This window comes from Lepus europaeus, chromosome 9 (assembly GCF_033115175.1).
Source record: "Lepus europaeus isolate LE1 chromosome 9, mLepTim1.pri, whole genome shotgun sequence".
NCBI lineage: Eukaryota > Metazoa > Chordata > Mammalia > Lagomorpha > Leporidae > Lepus > Lepus europaeus.
Genome location: NC_084835.1, coordinates 41,617,594 through 41,644,801, shown reverse-complemented (window position 1 = coordinate 41,644,801; position 27,208 = coordinate 41,617,594). Strand labels below are relative to the sequence as shown.

Here is a 27,208-nt window from a genome sequence, read left to right as displayed (position 1 = left end):
CGCAATAAAGTTTTATACTTAGGGACTCTCCTTTTTCAAGTTCTGTATTGGCCAAAAATAGATGATCTTTCCCTAAGAGGATTACTTTGTGGAGTGATGGGTTGAATGTCAACAGTGGCTTTGGAACTATGCTCACCGTCTTGTTTTCCAATTTAAGAGCAACAGACTTTAAGCTGGCTTTCACTTGAGTCAATGTAGAAAGAGTCAATATGTATTATATGCCTATGAAGCTGCTCTCTGGATCAATTGCAATTAGTTGGCAGCAGATTGCATTAACATACCCAAAATTAATACAGTGAATGTTCTGATAAAAAGAAATTGACCACAACCGCACTGTGGCTGTTTTTAGTTCCTCTGAACTGTGCTTTTCAAACTGTATTTTCTTTTTCTTTAGTTAATGGCTTTAAATTGGTTCGTCAACATAGACTGAATCCATCGATCCTTCCCACTTGCCTTTTAAAAGTGGTCCCAGATAATGGCACATCTGTAATGTTTAATGTTTTCTTTCATTAAGGAGCTTTTACTAAATGCCTTAAACTTGTATTTTTCTTATTGTGTTACATGATGTGCTGTGAGGACTGTTAAGCCTGTGTGTATACTCATTTATGAAATTTTGTGTTTTTTGAATTGCTAATGTTTCTTAGGACTTAAAAAGTCAGAAGTAGGGTTAACAAATAATACACAGCTAGCAAACCAAATGCAAGAAATGAGATGAGCCCTGCTTGTCTGGCAGTTTATTTTTATCCCAGCATTATTTATTTCAAAAGAAGAAATGCACTATTACAAATGTTATTGTCATTATTAATAAGGATAAAAGAGCTGTCTTTAGGTTTGATCATGTCAAAATTTAAATTTTTACAGATATGCATAAATTATGTCCTTTTTCAGTTCTTAAGGAATAACTTTCCTATTTTTAGAGGTGGTCCATTTCTGGGATTGAGAAGTTGTCTTTATCAGGGACAAAAAGGTAGGGTATATTCGTTTGACCATCTGAATGGTCTGTTTTTAGCATCTTCCATATGCCAAGTACCGTGCTGTTTCTCGAAACATACCAAGAAGTTTAAGGCACCCCAACAAGAACTTGGTCTGGTTGTAGAGTTCCAGAGTCTAGTTGGAATTCCCATTGTCACAGAGGGCTTATGAGTGCGCTGTAGCTTGGAGATTCTGAATAAAAATGACATTTTAAGGACAAATCAGAAGTCCTGGGAGCTAATGTTTCTGTTTGGCAAACCCCAGGGACCTCGATTTTGGGGTCTGTCTGGTGCTGCCTTGGATAGCCACTGAGGCGATTCCTAGAAGTCGCCAGAGCATGTACCAGGTGATCTTTCACTTGTCACCAGTCCTGTGATGCAGCTGTGAGATTGATTTTTTCAGTTTGTATTAATGGCATCGTCATCTTCCCTCCTGCAAGTGGTGGTTTCTTTGTGCCATGATTCATGAATGGAAACAAACTAAGTGTATTCAGTTTTTCTGTTTTTTTTTTTTTTTTTTTCCACAAATGGAGCTTCTGAGTTTGTTGGGAAATGCTTTTAATCTCACTGGATGCAATGAAAAGAAGGAATGAACTTTTCCTGTCACTCTGCCCTTCGACAATGCCTTCCCATTCAGATTAAAAGCCAATTGATAGTGCATATTAGAACATTGCTTTTCCTTGAAACTTAAGCACAATTACTGCAATATACAAGTTGAAGATTAGGAAATATTCTAATTAATGGTGAGTCTTTTGGGTTATTATACTCAACTGTGATGTACAAAATAGAGAATCTCATCAAATACAAAGTGACTATTCTTGGACTCCATTAGAAACTAAGATGTATTCATCCAGTTTTCTTCATTCTAACAAAATACCTGAGGCAGGCGAACTTCATTTAGCTCGCAGTGTAAGATGCTTCAGGTTCAATCAGCGTGTTGCGGACTCTTGCAAGTGCTCCCTTTGATTGCCTCACCTCATGGCAGATGACAAGGGCTGGAAAATGTGCCTAGGGAAGATCACGTTGCAAAACTGGGATGTAGAAATGCTGGAGTCCCCCAGTCCCTTCAGAGAGTCTGTTCTCAACTGACCTAGGATGTCTTTCTAGGCCCTACCTCGTAAGGTTCTATACCAGCTCCTAGCGCTGCAGGAATCCTTGGGAGACAGACTCAGATCATAGCCATAGTTTATCTAAACTATAGCAGTGACCTCAGAGATTTGAAAATGTTTTCCTGGCATATTTTACAATGTTTAGCAATGAATAATGCGGTGTGCTTTATTATTTGGAGTAGAGGTTGAGCTTGAAGACATAGGCTGTGTAATAGGAACTTTAACATTATTCTTAAAATAATCACATCATTTTAAAATACTTGCAGACTCATAGAAAGTTGCAGAAGGGTGTAACAAATCCATGTACCCTTTGCCTCACTTTCCCCTAACATTGATGTTTTTCACAAGGGGATTTGAACATTCTCGGGTGCTTCTTTAAAGTTAATTTTCTTTAAAAAAAAAAAAAAAAAAGAAGTGAAATTAACTTCAAGATGTAATGACTTTGAACAGCCCTTGTCTTGATTGTTGAGGAACAGTTTGTTGTTGTTGTTGTTGTTGTTGTTTTTGTGTGTGTGTGTAAATTGTTGAACTCTTTACTTAGCATAAAGTTAGTCCTCTGTGTGTGAAGTTAATTGAAAATGGATCTTAGTGGAAAATGGGACTCGGGATGGGAGAGGGAGGAAGAGAAGTGGGAGAGTGGGTGGGATGGGAAAATCACTATATGGTATGATGGGAAAAATCATTATAACTTAAAGTTGTATTTATGAAATGCAGGAAGTTTGTATTCCTTAAATAAAATGTTCCTTTGAGGCAAAATAAATTTGAAAAGTTCACAGAAAAATGAAATTAAAAATTACTTATTTTGCTACAAAAAAAGTTGAAATCCATGCATACATTTTCACAATATGTGTTTTCCATGAACTTTTTTATGACTCCTCATATGCAAGAATTTGGACTTTTTGGTGTGCCAAAATAAAGATTTTTTATTCTGCTTTTCCCCCAGATCCTTTAAGCACCTTTAAGCACCTTTGTATCATTGTAGTACAGTGTCAGAATGAGGAAGTTGGCCTGGTAGATTCCTGTTATTTCAGTAATTTTAGTTTTTAGACTATAGATAATATTCCTCTGTCACTGTATTTTAAACATCTGTATTCATTGTGTATGTGTGCATTTGTCCTTAATATTTTTGATTAAAAATAGTATTAAAATGATGGGGTGGGCATTTAGTACAGCAGTTAAGACACTTCTTGGGATGCTTGTATCTTGTGTCAGAGTGCTGGCCATCATTCAAGTCTTGGTTCTACTCTCAATTCTCGTTCCCTGGTGATGTGTACCCTAGAAGGTAGTAGGTGTTGACTCAATATCAACGTGTAGTGAGTCCCTGCCACCCATGTGGGAGACCTGGATTGAGTTCCAGATTTCTGGCTTCCCCCAGCCCAGCCTTGGCTGTTGAGATTTTTCAGAGGTGAACCACTAGATGGGAGATCTGTTTGTCTCTCTGCCTTTCAGATAAAATAAATATTAAAATGCTTAAGAATGAGGAATTCACATAGTTTTTCTTTCGCCTGTCTGAACCCCGTGTTTCTTTTTTTTTTTTTTAAATTTTTTTTTTATTTATTTTTTTGACAGGCAGAGTGGATAGTGAGTGAGAGAGAGAGAGACAGAGAGAAAGGTCTTCCTTTTTGCCGTTGGTTCACCCTCCAGTGGCCGCTGCGGCCAGCGCATCGCGCTGATCCGAAGCCAGGAGCCAGGTGCTTCTCCTGGTCTCCCATGCGGGTGCAGGGCCCAAAGACTTGGGCCATCCTCCACTGCACTCCCTGGCCATAGCAGAGAGCTGGCCTGGAAGAGGGGCAACCGGGATAGAATCCGGCGCCCCAACCGGGACTAGAACCCGGTGTGCCGGCGCCGCAAGGCGGAGGATTAGCCTGTTAAGCCACAGCGCCGGCCGTGAACCCCGTGTTTCTGATTGGGAGCTGCTATGCCTACAGAAGTGACGTATGTTTAGAATACAGGCTGTGAGTGTTGACTGTGGTTCTTGTTACTGATGCCTGTGCTCCCTCTTTCCCTCAATCTCTAGGGAGTTCAGCTCACCTCCAGAAGATGGCTCAACCTGCAGGAGTATCAGAGCAAGAAGCTGATGTCTGACAATGGGGTGAGAGTGCAGCGATTCTTTGTGGCGAACACTGCCAGTGAAGCTCTGGAGGCTGCAAAGAGGCTAAGTAAGTGAATGTGTAACAGGCAGAACATGCCCAAGATAGCAGTGAATCCACGGGCAGTGGTGTCCCCTGCTGCTCCTTCTGGGCCAAGGGACTACGCCCACACGGGAAGATGCTGGTGAGAACTTTGCGTTGTGAGAGCCGGGGTCTGGTCAGGAAGCCTTGTTTGTTTTACAGGACAGAGCAGCATGTGGGATGTCATCTTCCGGTAATCTTTCTGAGTTTACAGTCATGGTTTCACCTTCTCTCAGCCATGGTTTAGCAGCTGGGAGCAAGATCAGTATGGCTGAAGGGTGTCATTCAAGGAGCCTGTGGCAGGGTGAGTTAGCATCTCTTTAGAAACTGCAGAACTTGCTGTGAGCTCCCTCTGGGGGAAGGGGAAGGACATATACTTTGAAGCCAGGTTTGGTTTTGTCCCATGTACTGGCTCTGTAACCTTGCCTATGTATCTCCTCCTTGCCGTGCCTGTTTCCTTAGCTGTGGATCGTAGCTAACAGTGTTCATCTTCCAGTGCTGCTCTGAGTCTGTCAGGGAAACTGTACACTGTAGTGGTGGAAAGTCTTAACTCATTTCCCTAATCATAGACTGAAAAGTTAGGAACCGGCTCCTGCTGTCTGCTTCTTAGTAGCCATGGCTTCCAGTGCTATACAGATTGTCTTGCAGTTAGTTTGGTTGTGCAGTGTCCATTAGAAATACAGTGGAAGCCACCTAAGTATTTTCGAGTGTTCCTATTTTCTGTTGAGAAAAATGAAAAGTGGGGTGAGTGTTGTGGGACAGAGGGTTCAGCCACTGCCTATGACACAGACATTCCATATGGGTGCCAATTGTAGTCCCAGCTGTTTTACTTTCGATCCAGTTCCCTGCTGATGTGTCTGGGAAAGCAGTGGAAGATGGGCCAAGTACTTAGGCCCCTACACCTGTGTGGGAAACCCGATGAAGCTCCTGTTGTTTCAGCCTAGCCCAGGCCTGGCCATAGCAGGCATTTCACAAGTGATCCAGCGGATGGAAGATTCCCCCTCCCCAATATTGCCTTTCAAATGAATAAGTAAATCTTTTCAAAGAAAAATGAAAAGAAATGAGTGAAATTAACTTTAACAATAGACTTTATTTACTCATATTCAGACCTCATTTCAGCATGTCATTGACATTAAAAAATTATCCTGGGACATTTTATGTTCTTTTTATGTCTGAATCTTCACATCTGGTTTTTGTTTTGTATCTGCAGCACATGTTATTTCACACTATTGTATTTTTTGTGTATGATTTATTGATTTATTTGAGAGGCAGAGTGATAGACAGCAAGGGAGAGGCAGATCTTCCATCCACTGGTTCACACCTCAAATAGCCACAATGGCAGGGGTTGGGTGAAGCTGAAACCAGGAGCCTGGTAAAAAAAAATTAGCAGTGTGGCATTACCCGTGCTGGGACTAGGGGTGGGAGAAAGTCAGACAGTGAAGCCAGCTTAAATAAAACAGCGTAAAAACTGAGCAATGAACATACATTTTTAGGAAACTGATTTTAGTTCTTGAGTGGTTTCAAACTAAGAACTTGAGGCAGATGCAGCCGTGTGTGTGAGCATGGGTACCTGCTTTCACCTGCGTGTCCCTGAGATGCTCTCTGGGGCTTTGTGGCCAGCAGCTGGCCTCTGTGTGGTCCTGCTTACAGCTGGGTGAGAACTGAGAGAGCTAATCCAGGCACCTCATTTGCTGAGTAACTGATTTATCCTTCCCTTCCTCAGTGAATGGTTTTGGTAGAAGGAAGATGTCTTCTGGTTTCTACTGCAGGGTAGTTTTGATCTGAAGGGCATTTCATAGAACTAGAGGAGGAGCTGGTTCCAGTTCTGGTTGTCTAAAGGTGAAATGAGGGTTGGTGCTGTGGCATAGGAGGTTAAGCTGCCTCCTGCAGCCTCTGCATCCCAGAAGGGCGCCGGTTCGAGTCCTGGCTGCCCCACTTTGGATCCAGCTCCCTGCAGAGGGTGGCCCAAGTGCTTGAGCCCCTGCACCCACCTGGAGACCTGGAAGAAGCTCCTGGCTTCGGATTGGCCCAACTCCAGCTCCTGCAGCAATTTGGGGAGTGAACCAGCAGATGGAAGACTTCGCTCTGCCTTTTCTTCTCTCTCTAGTTCTGTTTTCAAATAAAAAAAAAAAGATAGGTGAAATGAGTTATGATAGTAAAGATGAAAGCTAATGTGCACGTCACTGAGGCTTCTCGAGGGAGCAGAGCAGAAAGAATCTGGCAGAACTGCGCAGTGCTTGGGTTCTTGTCAGCTACAAGATTGAGCAAAACTGAGAGCGCCACGGCTGTTTATCATGGAGATTTGAGATTAAGATGGACACTGGGTGACATACACACCTTCCTGATTGCCTCTGAAATGGGACCTGCACCTAAGAGCTGGGGTGTTACAATGCAGAGAGTACATAATATGCCTGTGGAGCAGTGCTAAGATGGAAGTGCTGTCTGTGTCACCAGTGGCATCAATTCCAGGTGGTTCACTGCTGCCATGATTTAAGTTCTCAGGCAGATCAGATGTAGCATAATCAGTATCCTGTCATTTTTGTGTTAGAAGAGTTTTTAGTTTAATGTGGAACATGATTGAAATGTGTTTGCTTATCGTTGTTTTATTTATGTGCTACACATTCTGTATGCATTTTATGAATATTTATATGTTATGAAATATTTTGGAAATAAATGCCCACGGTTTCCAGTGTAATCTTTGAATAGATTATCCCACAAGTCAATTTCTTTGTGTCTGCCCCGTATTCCTGGTTGCTTGTTGTCTGTCTGATCTCTGGCCCAAGTGGGGCTTGTTGCTCTGTTGCTCCAAATCTTCTCTTCCTCCTCTCTCCACCTGCTGACTCAGCTGGGATGGATCCAGGATATCTTTAATACCTTTATTGTGTATCATATTCAGCCATTTGCCAGATCTTGTTATTGTCAGCCCAGTATTGTTACTTGACAAGCAGAGAAACAGGCAAGATAAGGTTAAAAAAATTACCAAGGTTGTACAGCTAATAATCAACAAGGATGGGATTTGAGCCCAACCACGTTTGTTTTAATCTCCTCTCCAAGCATTTTCTTCTTTGCTAACTGGATGATGGTATTCTCGGGAGATCGTTATGTGTAGGTCAGCATTTTCAAAATGGAAAATGCATATTAATAAAATTAGAAGATTGGATTAAAAGTAGATGTGGCAAAGTCTAAGGTGCAATTTATAGAAACTGTGTGATCTGCAGATATTTTCTTAATGATTCATTTTATTCTATCTCTTTGGGCAATAGAACCGTACGCCATATCATTATGGGAAGCTTGTGAATTTAAACAAAATGGGCAAGACAAAGCTTTAGTTTCCGAAGCACAATTCACAGTGATAAGATATTGAGTTAGATCCTGATTTTCTTGCACAAAATATTGACTTATCTTTGATCGGGTAAATTTGGTTTGGTGAGTCCAATTTTTAGTATGTGGATAATACTCATTTCTTCAGTAGTTTGTAAGTGCTACCTTTCCTAATCATGCTTTAAGGAAGGCATTATTTCCCTTCCGTGGAATTGCTTTGGGAAGCTTATTAATTATATCCTTTTCTCCTGTTATGGCCTAAAATTAATGAATGCTGTCAACAGATAATTACAGAACAGCTACTGTGTGATTGACTAGTCTCCATGCTACCTTTTAAATTCTCTTTAAAGATAAATGAAGGCGTGTGTATCTCATAACTCAGAAGGCCCAGCTTAAAAAATAATGTTTGAATATACACATATATGTAAAATATACTTGAACATAAACAGTCTTGGACCGCTACCTCTCGGGTTTTGGAATCTGCACAATTTATTAATGGTTCCATTCATGTTGACGTGAGGCTCCTAACATTTGATTAAGCAAGGAAATTGTGTTTCAGAAGCTCACAGTTTAATTTTTTTGCCAGAAAAGAAAATTGAAATATGAATGAAGAAGTTAATCTTCTCTGAGTTAATGACATGCATCTTAAAATGGAGATAAAGTGCTTTCATTGAACTTTCCTGGGTTTGGATTGCTTTCGGCTACAGCATGTCTTCACGTAGTCAGTATGATGTTATTATTTTCATTTCCTATAATCACATCCTAAAGCCTGGTGAATTTCTTACACCATTAAGGAATTGTATTTTCTGTGAAAAGGGAACTGTTAGCCTGGTGACTGCTGATTGACAGGTGCTATTAATGGAACAGGCAATTAAACGCATCACACACTTCCTGGATTCTTGTGTCTTTGTCCTGTCATGTTATGTGGCTAGGATCTTGCATCCTGTGTGTTGAAATGATGGTGATGTTTTTGGCTTTCTCTGAAGTAAATCTTGCCATTAGTGATGCGTTGTTTTGAATCTGGAGTGAGTGATGCAGACACGCTAGTGGGTAGTAGCACTTGCAGACCCTCAAGGTGGAAGCAGTGCCTGCTTTCTAAGAATAGCAGTGGAGTCCACCCCAGATGGGTGGGTGGCTCCTGTGCTGTGATGTGACTGTGTCCCTCGCCGCTGCTGCCCCGTGGGTTCTGTCCTATTTTCTCAGTATGAATCTCCTGCTTTCTTGGTAATTGTATGAGCCTTCTAATATTTTTTCTGTAACTTAGCTCATGCTTATATTACCTGTTTGCTGCTATCCTGATGCATCCAAATACAGTGCTTTTCCCAGGTTCTAAGATACACTTAAGTATTCCACAAATATTACTATTAATCAGAAAACCTTCACTTCCTATTGTTTGCTTGAGAATGCTCCAAGAAGCACCTAAATTGAAGTGAATGACGGACCACTGTCAACAAGTTGTAGCCTTTACTAACAGTTCCTACTGTGTCTATTTTTGCAAAGCGCTCACCCCCATTCTTATAAAATGTTCTTTTCTACAAATGACTTCTCTGGGTGTCTCCTTAAAAAATCTATCTGTGCTACTGTATCTTTTTCCTAATTGTCTTGTGGTGTTCACAGAATAGAAGCAGCAGGAGAGCTGAGAGTGAAGGCCAAGATCAAGGCGGGTTGTGGGCAGGCAGGCTTTTTGGGAGGGTGGATATATCTTCCTTGTAGTTTCCTTAGAAACTAAGAAGAACAGCACTTTGAAAGCTACTGCCTCAACTTCAAATGTGACAGGAATAGAAATCGAAGATTAATTCTTCTTCTCACATTTTAACTAATAATAATAATAATAACGGTGGTATTGTACCTCTGGGTCTTTCCTCTGTGCCCAGCATCCTGCCGAGCATCCATTGTCATCTCTCAGAATCTTCCTTCCTTTAAAGCAAAGGGAAAAGCTTCCCTTCAGTACCAATAGTCTCAGATCTCTGTGTACCCAGGCACAAGTATCTGTGGTCACTGACATAATTACATTGTATCATTAATTGAGTTACCCAGGAACTTGTTTTATAAAGCTATTTTGTTGCAGTTGGACAAGAAACTGATGTTGGCACATGGCCATGCTTTCCTGGACTTTGCTGAGAATTATTTTTCCTTGGGGCTTTTGAATGTGGTTTGTGGTTTGATAGTTCTAAATGTCCAGAGGATTCCTTACAGAGTTGTAAATGCAGAAGAACTTTGCCCAGAGTAAATGGAGTGGGCACCTGCTCCTTGTGGTTCTAATGTCCAGATCTGCTGGCCTCTTTAAAGAAACCTTAAACAGGGGCCAGCACTGTGGTGCAGATGGTTAAAGCACTGGCCTGCTACACCAGAATCTCATATGGGCGCTGGTTCAATTCCTGGCTGCTCCACTTCTGATCCAGCTCCCTGCTAACATGCCTGGGAAAGCAGCGGAGGATGGCCAAAGTATTTGAGTCACCCACATGGGAGGCCCAGAAAAAGCTCCTGGCTCTTGGCATCGGATCAGCTCAGCTCTGTCCATTGCGGGTACTTGGGGAGTGAACCAGTGGATGGAAGACCTCTCTTTCTGTCTCTACCTCTCTCTGTAATGCTGTCTTTCAAATAAATACAATAAAACTTTAAAAAAAAAAAAAAACCTTGAACATAAAGAGACAAATTTCTCCTGATTAAAGGAATTGCTCATTATTTTGATTCTGGAAAATACAGAAAAATACGAAAAATGAAAAGTCTCCCTCATACACAGCAGGCTCATACAATGGCAGATATCCTGAACAGCACTCTGGCCTCAGAATCAGCCCTTAAGTCATTTGGATCTGGCTAAAAAGCCCATGAGAGTATTTCAGGCATGGAAAGCCAAGACACTGTGGCAAAAACAAAACAAAACAAAACAAAAAAACCAAAAACCCCCAAAAACCTAAATGAAAGATCTCTGAGATCCCAGCAGAAAGAACGGGCCATTAAAAAAGGAGGTACATTTCTCTGAAGGGAGGAGAGAACTTCCACTTTGACTATGGCCTTGTCTAAATAAGATAAAAGTTGGCAAACTCAAGAAGCTATCATAGCCTTGGCAGCTCATGACAAGAGCCTCGGGTGATTACTGACATCATAAATAAAGTGTCAATTGTTAAATCAACAACAGAGGTCACTGTGCACCTTCTCGCCATGTAGTATCTCTGTCCTTCATGTGTTGTACTATGTGAATTAACGGTATAACTAGTACTCGAACAGTACTTTATACTTTGTGTTTCTGTGTGGGTGCAAACTGTTGAAATCTTGTTTTTTTTTTTTTTTCCCCTGACAGGCAGAGTAGACAGTGAGAGAGAGAGAGACAGAGAGAAAGGTCTTCCTTTTGCCTTTGGTTCACCCTCCAATGGCCGCTGCAGCCAACATGCTGCGGCTGGCGCACCGCGCTGATCTGAAGCCAGGAGCCAGGTGCTTCTCCTGGTCTCCCATGGGGTGCAGGGCCCAAGCATCTGGGCCATCCTCCACTGCACTCCCTGGCCATAGCAGAGAGCTGGCCTGGAAGAGGGGCAACCGGGACAGAATCCAGTGCCCCGACCGGGACTAGAACCCGGTGTGCCGGCACTGCAAGGTGGAGGATTAGCCTACTGAGCTGCAGCGGCAGCAAAATCTTTACCTAGTATATACTAAATTGATCTTCTGTATATAAAGATAATTGAAAATGAATCTTGATGTGAATGGGATGGGAGAGGGAGTGGGAGATAGGAAGGTTGCAAGTGGGAGGGTGGTTATGGGGGAAAAAGCCACTATAATCCATAAACTGTACTTTGGAAATTTATATTTACTAAATAAAAGTTAAAAAAAAAAAGTCTCCCTCAATCCCATTACCCAGAAGGTTATTTTTGTTTATTTTTGTTTTAGCATAAACATAGTTCCTGCCATTTTTGCTATATATTCATTCATTCATGCAGGAAAAGTCATTTCTGTATACCTACTTCAGTAATCAAATGGAGGAGCCGACATTGTGGTGCAGTGAGTTAACATGCTATTTGCTATACTGGCATCCATTATCGCAGTGCCGGTTGGGATTCTAGTTCCTCCACTTTCGACCCAACTCCCTGCTAACACACCTGGGAAAGCAGTGGACAGTTGCCCCTGCCACCCATGTGGGAGACACAGATGGAGTTCTGGGCCAGCCCGGCCATTGTGGTCATTTGAGAGAATGAATCAACAAATGGAAGATTTTGCCTTTTCTGTGTCGCCTCTCTGTTTTGGTCACTCTGAACTGACTAAATAATAAATCTTTAAAAAATATTAATTGAAAGAGAATGAGCTTGTTGATAAGTTTGGGAAAGTATCAGGCATATAATTTTGTTTAAAACTTTTGTTTCAGCATTCTGCATTATGACATGAGTACTACCCAAAGGGGAAAATCCACAGAGGATTGCATGTGGGGATTTGCATGGATCACATTCCTTCTGCTTTCAGTCTGTTGGCTGAAACTCATCACATGATCTCAGCTACAAGGGAGGCTGGGAGAGTTTCAGTGCATGCTTAGGAAGTAGAAGAAGAAATGAGTTTGGTCATTTGGCAGTACCTGCTAAAGGTGGTATTTGGAATCCGGAGGAAATTTGTCTGTTAGCTTCAAGGCTTTTGAGGGAACGGGTTTGGCTATGCAGTCAGACCAGGGCTCTCATCTCAGCTGTACTAATCAGCTTCAAGCACAGTTCACTTGACTTTAATATTGGGAATAACCTTGTATACCTTACGGAGTGATTCAGACACCAACAGCAACCACACATACACACATAACACCTGCATCAGGTTAAGGAGACACTCACTGAATTTCCTGCCTTTTTCCTTTCTTCTTTATTTGAGCTGAACTTAGCCAAGGTCTTCAGCCATCATAAAAAAGGAATGTGGTGAGGCCAGCTCTGTGGTGTAGTGCGTAAAGCTGCCACCTACAGAGCCGGCATCCTATATGAGCTCCAGTTTGAAACCCGGCTGCTCCACTTCTGACCCAGCTCTCTACTATGGCCTGGGAAAGCTGTAGAAGATGGCCCAAATCCTTGGGCCCCTGTACCTGCGTGGGAAGACCTGGAAGAAGCTCCTGGCTCCTGATTTCGAATTGGCCAAGCTCTGGCTGTTAGGGCCATTTGGGGAGTGAACTAGTGGATGGAAGACTCCCTCTCTCTCCCTGTCTGGTTCTGCCCCTGTCTTTCAAATAAATAAATAATTTTTTTTTAAAAAAAGGAACATAGTAAATAAAAGGAACATAATGGCAGATAAAAAGTAAAAATTTTCAGTGCTTTTGTTGTAACAGCTGAATATTAAATTATAGGTTTATTATCCAGTTTGCTGATCTGATAATGAATATATCATTAATTGTGTATTGCTGATTTGATAATGAATATATCATTCCTTGTCTACTCTGAATTAATACTTTTTTGGGAGATGGCAGTGTACAAAGTAAAAAGTTGCCTAATTTTGAAAGAAAATAAAAATGGTGCTTTTCTTTATATTGCTGTAGAATAAATATTACCTAGGGAGTGATGCTTTTAAGATGCCATGCTATTCCCTAAAGTGATTGTTGAGACATAGGTGGCATTTACCAGGTATCCATAAATAGTATGAAGGCTGTACTTGCGTTTTCCAGGTAACCTACAGAAAAGCCAGGAAACGACTTTAGGAAGCTTAAAGGGATTCTATTGCTTGCTCTACTTTAGGATGAAAATCAGATGAGAAATCAGGCTACCTCAGTTACTTACATTTTTCCTTTACTTGGAAAGGAAAGGGAGGATTTCAGAGGGTAAGTAACTTGCCTAATGTTTAGAACAGGCTATGGGATTTGAGAATCTGTTAATTTCTCTCGTGTTAAATGTGAGCCAACTGTTAGAATGTATTCTTTCATTTTGTGCTGTGTCTTCAGGATTTTATTTGAGGGACTACAGTAGTGACTTCAGTAAGGGGAAAAAGAAACAAACAGGATGTGGGTAATGGGAAAATAATGGGGCTGAACGCACTTAATATGTAGAAACCCTAAATATGCCTGGTGTTTTCACGTGCTAGATGTAGTATTAAAAAGCAGCTACATATCAATTTATCCTCTTTTTATAAATTACCCATCCTTTAACCCATCATAACCATGAGAAAGTCTAGATCCTGGGGCCAGCATTGTGGCACAGTGCGGTAAGCTGCCACTTGTGATACCAGCACGCCCTCTCTGAGTGCCATTCAAGTCTCGGCTGTTCTGCTTGTGATCCAGCTGCGTTCTAATTCATCTGAAAGGCAGTGAATGCTGGCCTAAGTGCTTGAGCTCCTGGCCCATGAGGGAGACCTGGGTGGAGTTCCTTCTCCTGACTTTGGCCTGGCCCAGACCCTGGCTGATGTGGCCATTTGGAGAGTGAGCCAGTGGAACGAAGATCCCTCTCTCTGTCTCTCCCCTTTGGTGTCACTCTGACTTTCAGATAGAGGAGTAGATAGATCTTTAAAAATGGGGGACTCTAGATCCCCTCATGACAGTTTTGCTCCGAATCCATCACTATTTTTTCTTGTCCAGTGGATTCAGTTTAAGTCTAAGGTGGCTACTTGACCATGCATGCCACAGCCACCACCTGCCTTTCCTTCACTTCTCCTTTCTGCATCTTTCCCACAGCAGTTTCCTCCCCTCCTTTCTCCATGTCTTATTCTCAGTGCCATGCCTTCTGACACAGTGAAGATGACTGTGGAATTGGCCTTGAGTTCAAATCCTGGGCCTGCTCCATGCTAGCTGGGTGACATTAGGCAAGTTGCTTACCCTCTGAAATCTTCCCTTTCCTTGTCTGTAAAGTAGGCTTAGTAATGCAGTACTACTTGATTTCCAGAGGAGCTATACAAATGAAAAAATTCTGTACGTATGAAGTTTAGGAGGTTACATGTTGTCAAGTCTCGATAATTGGTTTATGGGGTCACTGTGCCTATTGTTAGCACACATTTGTCATGGCCCAGTTTAACTGTCACCTCATAGAAGTGATGTTTTAAGGTGGGAGACTATAGAGGACACGGCATTGATTTGTAGCTAAGTTCTGCTTTTCATAGCTTCTCTGGGGCTCCATTTCCTCATCTATAAGATATGACGTACCAGTGGTGATCTGTCCACAGGTTTTGTGGGAGAAGTGGCCCCTGTGCTAATGCAGTGTCCAGCTCAAGGGGAGCATTGGTAGATGATGTTAATATGTTGCTGTGGTTCCTGATGCTGCAGACTGTTGTGTTCTACCTGTCACTGTGTACAAGGTGGAGCAGGTGCAGTAATGTAACCTGTGGTGTCTGTGTTCCAGAAGGAGAAAGTATGTTCCTGATGACACCCTTGTGGGTTGACCTCTCGCGTATTGCTTCTCATGGAACACATTGCTTACATGAGCTTTGTCAGTCATACCAGGAGGTTTCGACATTCACCTGGCGCTTATAGTTTTCATCACTGTCCCTCAGCATAGCTGACCTAAGAATAGCCTTAGGAGTGAGTCCTTGGTAGCAAGTGTCTGTAGCAGAAAGCCTGCTCTGTGGGAGGAATGACTGTCACCCATTCATCCATGCAGGACAAAGGTCTTGGCAGGAATGACTGTCAGGAGTAGAGTGTTGAAATAGCTGTTTGGAACAAGGCTCGATTTCTGTCTGGATCAAGATCGTTTTCTCATTCCTCTTTCCATTCCTGATCTGTTGGGTTCCATAAGTGGTTTTTGAATGAAAGCATCCCTAAGAGAATGAATGCACCAAGGAACTTTCTAGCTAGACACTAAGTCATCAAGCAGAACTTGTTTAATGCATTGCCTAGTAGGTGTTCTCCAATGATGTTGGGTCCTGGCCTGAAGTTTGTTTTTGCTTTGTTTTGTTTTATAAGGATTTACTTATTTTTGAAGGTCAGAACTAAGAGAGAAGAGAGATCTTCCATCCTCTGGTTCAGCCCCCAAATTGCTGCAGTGGCAAGGGCTGAGACAGGGAGGAGCCAGGAGCTTATTCTGGGTCTCCCACATGGGTGCAGGGACCCAAGCACTTGGGCCATTTTGTGCTGCTTTTCCCAGGCCATTAGCAGGTAGTGTAGCAGCCAGGACTTGAACCACTACGTGTGTAGGATGCTGGTGTCGCAGAGGGCGGCTTTACTCATTCCAGCACAATGCCATCCCTGTTTTAAGGGAGAAGATAAAATAAGGAAGCTGCAGCCCCATGGGGAGTTGGGAAGGAAGATGTTGCCTTTGAGGCATTGCCTGCTGCTAGCCTAGTGGTTGGATCTGGTCCAGAATTTGCTCACACTGGTGCTCCTGTTTAATGCCATATAACAGCCTTGGTCCATATGTGGGGATGGTCAGGTGCAGCCTTGCAGGGATAAATCTACATAGACAAGGACAGCTTCACCTTCTGCCAGTTGGCTCTCGGCCTCAGCAGGTCACGTTAACAGAAGCCCCTGGTCTGCGGTGGCCTTTTGTTCTGTTGACATTGATGAGCTCTGCTTTCAGTTTTAGGATCCTTAGATGTGTGCTCGTTTCAGTTGAAAGGTGCCCCAAATATCCGCATGTCGGTGCCGTTTTTATCATTGCTTTCCCTTTTCGAAATAAATTAATATCCTTTCGTGTTAGGTTGTAGCCCTCTTTCCTTGCCAGAGTGCAGAGGTTGCTATAAAAGAGACTACCAGGAAAGCAAGGGAGAGCTTAAAAACACCTGTTTATTAAGTTGCCTTTTTCTATGGGTTATGAATTTATTTAACATTTAATTGAGGGGCCAGTGCTATGGCATAACGGGTAAAGCCGCCACCTGCAGTGCTGGCATCCCAAACGGGTGCCAGTTTGAGTCCCAGCTGCTCCACTTCTGATCCAGCTCTCTTCTATGGCCTGGGAAAGCAGTAGAAGATGGCCCAAGTCCTTGAGCCCCTGCACTTGCATGAGAGAGCTGGAAGAAGCTCTTGGCTCCTGTGGCCAATTAGGGAATTAACCAGTGGATGGAAGACCTCTCTCTCTCTGCTTCTCTGTGTGTAACTCTTATTTTCAAATAAATAAATAAATCTTTAAAAAAAACATTTAATTGATACCTATTAAGTTACTTGGTGCTTGAAATGCATCAGGCACTGAGGTTGATTGGCCCCAGGGTGACTGAGAATGGCTGGAGAGAGACTGTTAACTCAACCCATAGGAATGTCACAGTGATAGGGCACACCCAGGTGTCCTGAGCCCACAGAGAGATGCTGTTCCCTTGTGGATGCGCGGTAGCCAGGGAAGGCTTTCTGGAAGAAAAGTACATTTTCTTGTAGACTCATTAAATCTAGTACATGTAATGAACTGACCATGTCCTGACCGTGGAATAGAAACCTTGGCCGTATTTTTCTCCCTGTTTCTTTCTTTGGGTCATGAAAAAGATCTCTCCACGTGACTGGCAAGAACTTGGCAGTACTGAGAGAGGGCATTTTACAGTCTGTGTGTAAAGCTTGCTAGTGTTGAGGCTCGGAGGCAGGTGTTTGGCCTGGTGCAGGTGTAGACAAACTTCTGAGATCAGTGGACAGCCCTGGAAGGGCTTCTCCTTTGAGCAGACTGCAGGCTTCTCTTTGCCTTGGTAGGTCGGGGAAGCTTGTGGGTACCCCCGAGTAACTCATCAGATGAAGGAGGCTGGATGGTCACCATCCACACACGTGACAATGATGTGTGCACCAGGAAGCCACTGAGTCCACACGCGAGACAGAATGGTTTTCTCCAGATGAGAATGTTCATCTCTGTGATCACTGACAAGACAGACTTGTCTTGTTTTACCTTAGCACATTTTCCCCCCTTTCAAGCAGAAAAATGTATTTCAACAAAAGCATAGACTTTCACTTACTCATGCACTCATCAAATATTTACAGGGTGTATGTATTAGGTGGTGGAAAACACAGTGGCTAATGTATTCTGAGAATTCAGTGTATATTCAGTAAACACTGTTAAATATATTGCCCGCCTTGTCTCATTGAATCCTAATGAGATTGTTCTCATCCTCATGTCTGGTTTTTATAGGGATTGTCTAAGAGGCCTAAGAGCAAGCATTTGCACAGTGGTTAAGACATCACTTGGGATGCCCACATTCCATATTGGGTACCTGTTTCGAGTCCTGGCTCCTCCACTTCCAACTCGGCTTACTGCTCCTGTGCACCCTGGGAGCATGTAAGTGTTGCATCAAGTGCTTGGATCCCTTCCCACCCATATGGGATACCTGGATGAAGTTCCAGGCTCCTGACTTCAGCCTGGCCCAGACCTGGCTGTTATAGGTGTTTGGGGACTGAACTAGTGGATGGATGATCTCTCTCTATTCTGTCTGCCTTTCACATAAAATAAAAATAAATGAAGTTTAAAGCAATATAGGCTCTTTGGGAGCTGGCGCTGTGGCATAGTGGATAAAGCCACTGCCTGTACCACTGGCATTCTATAGGGGTGCTGGTTTGAGTCCCGGCTGCTCCACTTCCCATCCAGCTCTTTGTTGTGGCCTGGGAAAGCAGTAGAAGATGGCCCAAGTCCTTGGGCCTCTGCACCCGCATGGGAGACCCAGAAGAAGCTCCTGGCTCCTGGCTTCGGATTGGCGCCACTTTAGCCATTGCAGCCAATTGGGAAGTGAACCAACGGATGGAAGGTCTCTCTCTCTCTCTCTCTCTCTCTCCCCCTCCCCCTCTCCCTCTCTGTCTCCCTCTCCCTCTCTCTCTCTGTAACTCTGATTTCAAATAAATAGAATTAATCTTTAAAAAAATAATATAGGCTCTTTGAAAGGGTGGGGGGCATTGTGGCAGAGCTGGTTAGGCTGGGGCTTGTGACATTGGCATTCCATATTGGAGTGTGGATTTGAGTCCTGGCTGCTCCTCTGCCAATGCACCTGGGAAGGCAGTGGAAGATGGTTCGAGTACCCCTGCCCCTGCCATCTGGTCGGAGACCAGGATGGGGTCCCTGACTCCTGGCTTCAGCCTGACCTAGACCTGGCCGTTGTGGTCACTTGGAAAGTACATAAATAAATATTTATTAAAAAGAGACTCTAAGAGGTAGAGACTAAATTGTACTCCTCACAGTGACAAAAGAACAGTTGAGGGCTCCCAGCAGGCATCTAGAATGGGGCTCACCATGTTGCTCACATGTGTGTGTCGCTCCCCTCAGCTTAGTTCAGAGCACCCTAGACTGAGTGGACCACCGCCAACGCTCCTCCTTCGTGCTTGAGACCGGACTGATGTCCTGTCTGTCCACCTTGGGTTGATTTTCATGAGTGCAAGCTCGCAGGTGTGCTGGTGCTTCTCAGTTCCGTGTTAGGAACAATGCCAGCAGCACCTATTAGCTGAACAAGAAATGGGGTCTGTTGGGTTTCACATTACAAAGGTGTTCTCAATATAGAAGCACGTCCGCTATCATGATTCGGTGCCTTTTATCTTCACAGTGGCTGGAGTTTAAAGGGGTCTTTTGTGAACATTGAAGTCTCTGAAGAAGGTGGAGAGCTAAAATTTCCCACTTAGGCACAAAGAATGGAACTATAATGACAGAGAGCGACAAATTTTCATTGCTTCTGTTTTAACTTCTGTAGCTACGTGCTTGCAATTGTGTACTAAACCAGACAACCTCTTATTTGCTTAGCTTCCTCTAACTTAAGCTGTTTTCAGGGGAGTGGAGAAGGTCATTGTTGAAATCTGATATTGAGGTGGTGTTCCTTTTGAAAAGATCAATATAACTAAATCTGTGCTATAATTTTCTCTGCTTTTGATAAAATTAGTTCCAGCTAACATGTTTTTTAATAAATCCCTTTTGAACATTTTATTTAAAATTATCAGTGATAGATAAAAGCCATCTATAACTTCACTATCTTACTGATTTTCACTTTCTGCTCTTTTAGTAAAAACAATCCTTTACACTTTTGACCAGGATAAGCCACTTTTTTTTCTGAGCTACTGGATTCCCTTTAATTCATATCCAATAACTGACTCAGAAATAAGTTTGAATATTTGAGCTCAGTGAGGATACAAATTAAAAATAAAAAATGAACAAAAAATTTACTGATTGTAAGAAACAACAATACAAAAGTAAACACGCTTCATAGTAAAATCACGGAGGATGGAGGATAGTCAAGGAGAAGGGGATTTTAAGCAGATATGTAAGGATGAGATGAAGTCAGTCATAAGGAAATGCAGGAGAAATGTATTGTAGGCAGAAATACCAGGAGGACCTGAAACTGAATAGACTCTGCTTTATCAATTTAAGAAACAGCAAGGAAGATGGTTCGAGTACCCCTGCCCCTGCCATCTGGTCGGAGACCAGGATGGGGTCCCTGACTCCTGGCTTCAGCCTGACCTAGACCTGGCTGTTGTGATCACTTGGATTGAATTTAAGATAAAGGAAACATAGTGCAATCTGAGAGCTGTAGGAGAGCCCAGATGCTGTAGACCTTTGTAGGAGTAGAGTAAGTATTTTGGATTTTATTCTTTTTTTTTTTTCCCAAGGAAAAAACAATCTATTTAGGGAGTAATCAGAATAGACAGAAAATTAATTATACTAAAGATCAGTACTGTATTTTACTAAATAGGAGGTTACAGTGTTCTGCTAAATAAAATATTTGGGAACTTATAAAAGGCTGGTGGGAAGCCACATCCTTAGTGCCTGTAAGGAGGGACCGTGCTTCTCATCACGCAGGGTGGCAGCTACTGCAGGTCACTGCTGGGGGATGCCCGGGGCCACAGCACAAGGCGCACTGAACAGAGACCACAGCAGCCCAGAACGTCACCGGGACCGTCGTGACAGGAAGATTTCTTCATTCTTGTCTTACTTCTCTAGTGTGACTTTCTCTTCTCACCTAAACTTTTTCAGGTCAGCAACTGGCTCTGAATACTTGAGATCCAGCCACACGAGCCTCCGTTTTGGCTCTTGTAGGTATTCCAGATGTCACCACAATACGTATGGTGCTTAAGTGTGTCGGTTAAACCAGCCGCCATCTTTGGTCAGCAGCCACAGAGTCCACAGAGGTTCCCACCAGTAGGTTCTTCTCGACATCGGGCACTTGCTGCGAGGAAGGGGCAGGCAGCAGTAGATGTTCTGCCATTCTGTGAATGCATCCTCAAACTCCTTTTTCCCTCTCCAGGTGGTTCAGATATGCACCTCTCAAAGGTTGCAACTGTCTTTTCTCTTGCATTATCTGAGCCTGCTCCTGTTCCAGAAGCTGCTTTTCTTCCACCACCTTGGGACGCTGAGAGTTCAGGGCTTCTTGATAACTAGCCATTTTTTGTTCCTTTTCAAGTTTTGTCCTTTTCAAGGACAGCCGAGCGACGGCACACTGGCTTTCTGAGATTGTGGTGTGATACTGGCCTTCCTAATCCTGTTGGAAAGTGACCCTTCTCTTGTGATACTCTTCACTCTTTTTCTGTTTTTTTTTTTTTTTTCACCCCCCCTGGGACTCTGCAGACCAAATCCAATGAAGGGCTGCCAATCTCAGCATTGGAACCAGCAGAGCATTATTCCACCTGCTTCCATCACCCCTGTCAGTCCAGGAAGTAGGATGGATACTCCAATTTGGGGGATCATTTAAGTTATTCATGGATATACCTGCGTTATGGGCATCAGTACCTCCCGGTCTCCTGGATTTTAGTCTAAGTGAATGAAAAAGTTCTCATAAAACTCTTATCAGTTTGATATTGCCTCAACAATATTAGATAACAGATCATTTGAAAACTCAGGAGAGACATTTATTCTTGTTCAGATGTCTACATTTTTACAAATCCAGGTGAGCCTCAGTGGGCTTGGCTGCTGGTGCAGACTGGGGCCATGTCTGCACATGTGTGTCTTTCATTTTACTTGGAGCAACAGACTGGCTACCATATGAACTTCACAGGGAAATGAGCAAAACCTAAGAGAACAAGCCCAGTGGCAAGTATGTTTCAAACTTCTTCTTGTATTAGTTGCTCACATCCTGTTGGTGGAGCCCACAGGAAAGTGATCAGGAACTCTGCTAGAAGAAAGTCCAAGGACACATGGTCAAGAGTATGAATTCCAGGGAGAGGTGATGAACTGGGGCCAGTGAGTCTTTGAATGAAAGCCATGCGCTTGCATGTGTAGCAGGCTCTCCATACGTTAGGATGACCGTCTGTCCTGGATTGCTCAAGAGTGACAAGTTTCCTAGGATGTGACTTTCAGTGCTAAAACCGAGAGTCACAGGCAACGCAGCATGAATTGCTAACCCTACCATGGACTGTCCAGTGGTGAGTGGATGAGAAGGGCTGCAGGAGAAGTGGGGGAGAGCTCAGCTGTTGGCTGTGGTCACCCTAGTGAGAGAAGGTGGTGGTTGGGATGGTGAGGTGGCGCAGGGGATGGAGAGCGACTGTCATCTGCATCGGTTTTGGGGCTAAAGCTCGGAGAACCTGCTGATGTTTGGGTTGTGTTGGATGAAGTAAGGCATTGAGGATGGCCTGGACCAACTGAATATACTGTTTGCAGGATGGATGATGTGATAACCTGCTGACTTGATCGCAGCTTTCAATTACTAATGTGAAAATATGATAATAAACTGCTAGTTTCACACACAGTCCAGATTACAGACTCTTTGAAACCACTCAAAGAAATTGATGGAAGAAGTGTGAAGTTGCTTTGTGTACACCAGAGCGGTTGTATCTGAATTTTTTTTTTAATTTATTTTGATTTTATTTATTTGAAAGGCAGAGAAACATAAAGATTGATCTTCTATCTGCTGGTTCATTTCCCAAGTGACCTCAACCGCTGGGACCTGGGCCGGGCCAAAGCCAAGCTGGGAACTCAATCTGGGTCTCCTATGTGGGTGACAGGAATCCAAGCGTTTGAACCATCACCTCCTGCCCGCTTTATTTTTTGATGCTTTGTAATGTCCCTGCGTGATTAGTGTGCCTCATTTGATAAATAAAACACCTTCTGCCAAAGGCTTTTGATAACCTGAAATTTAACCCTTTTAAATCTGAGTCCCCTAAAATCTTCAAAAAATTTTTTTGAAATTGTTATTAATTTGGAATGCAGAAAGAGACAGAAACAGGCACTGTGTCTTCTTGTTCGCTCCCTAGATACCCACAACAGCCAAAGTCATGAACTAGAAGCTCAATCCGGGTCTTCCTCCCTACTGGGTGGTGGGGACTCAACTATTTGAGCTACTACCTACTGCCTTCCAGAGTGTGTCTCAGCAGAAAGCTTGATCAGAGTGTAGTGGAGATGCAAACCTAGGCCTGTGGTATGGAATGTGGGTGTCCCAAGGAACAAACCCAACCACTGTGCCAATTGCCCGCTCACCACTGAGGTTTTCTTTTCTTTTCTTTTGTCCTGTATTGGCCAGTGTCTACTTTATTTGGTACTGCATCCTGGCCAGCTTGCCTCTCTACTCTTAAGTTTTTTAGTTTCTGTGCATTTGTCTTGGCTTCTTTGTATGTTCTGTTTGTGCTCTTGATTTATTAAATCTCTGAGGTCATCCTTTCTCTGGGATGAGAGGAAAGGCTCTGGACAGACAGCCTGGTAGATCTAAAACAGCCCCACGGGTATACTTCTTGTTCATTGCATTCCTGAAACTGATGAGAGATCAATAAATGTACAACACTGGTGTATATTATGCACTTTTCCTGGAAAACGGGTCTGTATTCAATAGGCTAAGTAGTAGAAGAGGCATTTTTCAGTTGGCATATCTCTATAACCATAAATAATTCTAGAAGTTCTTTTTTTTTTTTTTTAAGAAACTTCTTTTAATGTCTAAAGTCTTGAGCAGTCGATATCTCTTCCTTTTGGAAGGATGTGAAACTTTGCAGGATATAGAAATAATTTAAAGAATACTTAACACTGAAAAAAAAAAAGGAATGAAAAGCCAAACCCTGTCTAGTCTAGAAGTTTCTCACAAGCTGCACTACTTTGAGATTGGAGATGGAAACTGTCATGGTCCTCTGCTCTGGACTTACACAGGGAAGAATATGATATAGAACATAATAGAAATAGTTTTAAATTATGCATTTTTATATATTTAGTTTTTTCTTCATATAATATTGGATATTGACAGGACAGAAATTCTTTCTCTTTCCCAAGTGATGAAACAGAAACAGACTCAGTGAGTTTGAGAGACTTAACCAAGGTGTTACAGTGGCAGAGAGACCCATTCCCAACTTTGTAGGATCAGGACAGGAAACACATGGAGGCCCATTTACTACCATATATGCAGAGTAAAGCTTTATAAATGCATATATGAATTAAGCCAACAATCTAGTGAATAGACTAAAGTGTATCCCGAAGAAAATAAAAATGTCTCACCTTGACAAACACACCTTCTTTTTTTTTTTTTGGACAGAGTTAGACAGTGTGAGAGAGAGACAGAGAGAAAGGTCTTCCTTTTGTTGGTTCACCCCCAAATGGCTGCCATGGCCGGAGCAACACTGATCCGAAGCCAGTAGCCAGGTACTTCTTCCTGGTCTCCAATGTGGGTGCAGGCGCCCAAGAACTTGGGCCATCCTCCACTGCCTTCCCGGTCCATCCTCTACTGCCTTCCCGGGCCATAGCAGAGAGCTGGACTTGAAGAGGAGCAGTCAGGACTAGAACCCGGCTCCCATATAGGATGCTGGCGCTGCAGGTGGAGGATTAACCACCAAGTAAGCTACGGTGCCGGCCCTAAACACAACCTTCTTAATAACTTGGAAGGCCTGGCTTGAATTTTGTAGACTTGGTAGAGTTCTCTGCTTGAACTTACACAGCTCCAGGATTATCAACCCCAAGACCGTGGTTCTTGTCACCTCCAGCTCCATCTTTGGCTTTCAGGTACCCGTGCATGTGTGTGTTCAGATCCATCCACCTGTCCTTCAGGTAGACGTCCTGTGAGTTTTAGGAGTGTGCTTAGAAGGCACCATGTTCTTCCCTTGGAAGGCAGAATTGGGAAACAGGCCCACACTTGACCATCTGAGCAGACTTTTGGGGTAGTGTGCATAGTGCAAGATAACATCAGCTCTGTACGGTCCCTTTGTCCTTCACGACTTCTTACCCCATTCCATGATGGACCTGATTTTGAGTCTGTTGTTGAGCTGGATTCACATGGACTGCTGGGCTGCTTCGATCACATTATTAGTCAGTTTACTGCAAACATTGTTGCTTCATTCATTATGTGTAGATACTTGGTGTGGAGGTATTAGTGAAGTAAGGCATCTCTTGGGGAGGCCTTTGAATTTTAGGGAGAGAAGGTAGAGAATGAGTATGTAGGCAGTTCCAAAACAATGTCCTAAGGTTAGCAGTGCTATGAAGTAAGTGAGACTGTGATGAGCTCCTGCTGCAAGAATAGGAGTGGGACCAGTGGTCAGGGAAGGCTTCTCTGTGGACATGAGGCTGTGATGTGAGAGATGGAAATGTTGAGCGGCTACAAGGGGGTGCAGGGAAGAGTATTCTTAGGAGAGGGATCGTGGGGCAGATGATGTGGAGGCTGGGGTGTAGTGCATGGAAGGAAATGGGATTAGAGAGATGGGCAGGGTCTATGAGATCACTGGGGTCTTTCAGGCTCTATAAGGGCTTTGGATTTTTAGTTTCTCTGGGATCCATTGGAAATTTTAAGCAGGAGAGTTAAACTAACCCTGTGAATTGCTGCACGGTGAAAGTGGCCTGTCCAAATGTAATCATTTTACCAATATTTAAATGAATCCCCCAACCATGCATACTCCCTATCTCTTATGATAGTTGAATGTTGCAGATGTATTTGGTGGACATTCTGAAGACTTACACATTCATGCGCCTGGCAAGTAGTGTGAAAAAGGTGGCCATATATTTAGCTGTCAAGTTTCATGTCTCTTGGTAAAAATATAGAACAGGAGAGCTCTTGGTGTTGGTTATTTCATAACTGTTCATAGGTGCCAAATGTCTTCATCTTCACACGATTTATAGTAATGTAAGTAATGTGTTGGAGACTAACAAATCAAAATCTCATTTCAGATATGTGACACTAATGTTGTGTTGACTTATTGTTTCATGTGTTAGATTTCTGATAAAATTACTAAACCACCTTCATGAAACTAGTAAAAGGAAGAAACAATTGGGTGTCAGATGTTCAGCAAATGTGTACTTTCATATTGGTAGGGGATTCCTAATACCTTCTTAATTGTTAATTGTGTAAACACCTCAATTTAGGAGTGCTCCATTTAGGTTTTTTTTTTTTTTTTTTTTTTTTTTAATAGCAAAAGGCTTAGAAGTAGCATAATATTTGTTAGGAGAAAACAAAGGCACAGCAGTTTTAGTTTTTATTATCATGATTTCTTTTATGTTGAAAATATTTCCTCAGCAGTAACCAGATGTGTGATATAGAAGCAGCTGCATGAAATTTTCATTTTTATGCCTAGTATCGGAAATCGTAGACGAGGTTCATTGTGTATTATGGAAAATGAGATGATCTTTTCCTAGTCTGAGCAGCTGTGTAAAACAGAATAATGACATCTTCTCCTGTCTCCAAGTGACCATCTGTTTTTATGAAATTTGACAGGTAATTTATTAATTTTAGGAAGGTTGTTTTAGTGGAATTTTGGCAAATGTGCATGTAGTGGTATTTTAGGAAACTAATATAAAGCTCTGGATTTTGGGAGGGGGCTTTGTAAATGTCTAGTATGCTTCAAAATGGGTAAAATTGTTTTCAAAAGGATGATACAGTAGGTGGGGGACTGAAGTGTGGGCATCGGCGACGCATTTGACAGGCTTTCATTTTGGTTTTGGCCAGACTCAAGAATATTAACTCTTTTTTTATGCAGTGCTTTTTTTGTTTGTTTTTTTAAAGATCTATTTATTTACTTGAAAGTCAGAGTTACACAGAGAGAGAAGAGGCAGACAGACAGAGAGGTCTTCCATCTGCTGGTTCACTCCACAGATGACCACGACGGCCAGCGCTGTGCTGATCCAAAGCCAGCAGCCAGGAGCTTCCTCCAGGTCTCCCACGTGGGTGCAGGGGCCCAAGGCCTTGGGCCATCCTCCACTACTTTCCCAGGCTATAGCAGAGAGCTGCATAGGAAGAGGAGCAGCCGGACTAGAACCAGCGCCCACAATCTGGGATGCTGGCACTGCAGGCGGCGGCTTTACCCTCAATGCCACAGCGCCAGCCCCAAGAATATTAACTCTTTAGCAAAGAGTTTATTAAATTATTCCTCTTCCACTACCATTTCATGTTTTCCTTGTTGTCTTAATATAAAAATTAAAGGGTTGACGTTGTAGCACAGCAAGTTAAGTCGCCGCCTGCCTGTGGTGCTGGCATCCTAAACGAGCACCACTTGAAGTCCCAGCTCTTCTGCTTCCGATCCACTTCCCTGCTAATGTGCCTGGAAGAGCAGCAGATGATGATCCAAGTGCTTGGGGCCCTACCAGCAACATGGGAGACCCTGACAGAGTTCCTGGCTCCGGGTTTCGACCTAACTCAGCCCTAGCCATTGTGGCCATGTTGGGGAGTGAACCAGTAGGTGAAAGGTCTCTTTCTTTTTATCTGTCCTTCTCCTTCTCTGCTTTTTAAATAAATAAAATAAATTTTTAATCTATATATTAAAGATAAAAAATAAGTGTTGAACTGCTTTTAAACTCTGTCCCCATCCATTCTAGCTGTCATTGTACTTTGCTATGGTCCTCCTGGCATCTTTGTTTAGTCTTGGAAGAGGTGTCAGCTCTTTTTCACATTCATTTGTCACTTTTAAGGTTCCACTGAATTACCCAGCCTGAAT

At 42.9% G+C, this 27,208-nt stretch overlaps 1 protein-coding gene and 1 pseudogene across 1 annotated transcript in view; one reads left to right on the top strand and one right to left on the bottom strand.

Moving 5' to 3' along the window:
• The window catches only part of SUCLG2 (succinate-CoA ligase GDP-forming subunit beta), a 298,258-nt gene that overhangs the window by 62,048 nt on the left and 209,002 nt on the right, over positions 1-27,208 (top strand). The window contains exon 2 of the mRNA XM_062201236.1: positions 4,098-4,239. Coding sequence (XP_062057220.1) covers positions 4,098-4,239 — 142 coding nt within the window. The remainder of the gene's footprint in view (positions 1-4,097; positions 4,240-27,208) is intronic.
• LOC133766518 (coiled-coil domain-containing protein 127-like) lies at positions 20,313-21,081 on the bottom strand (annotated as a pseudogene).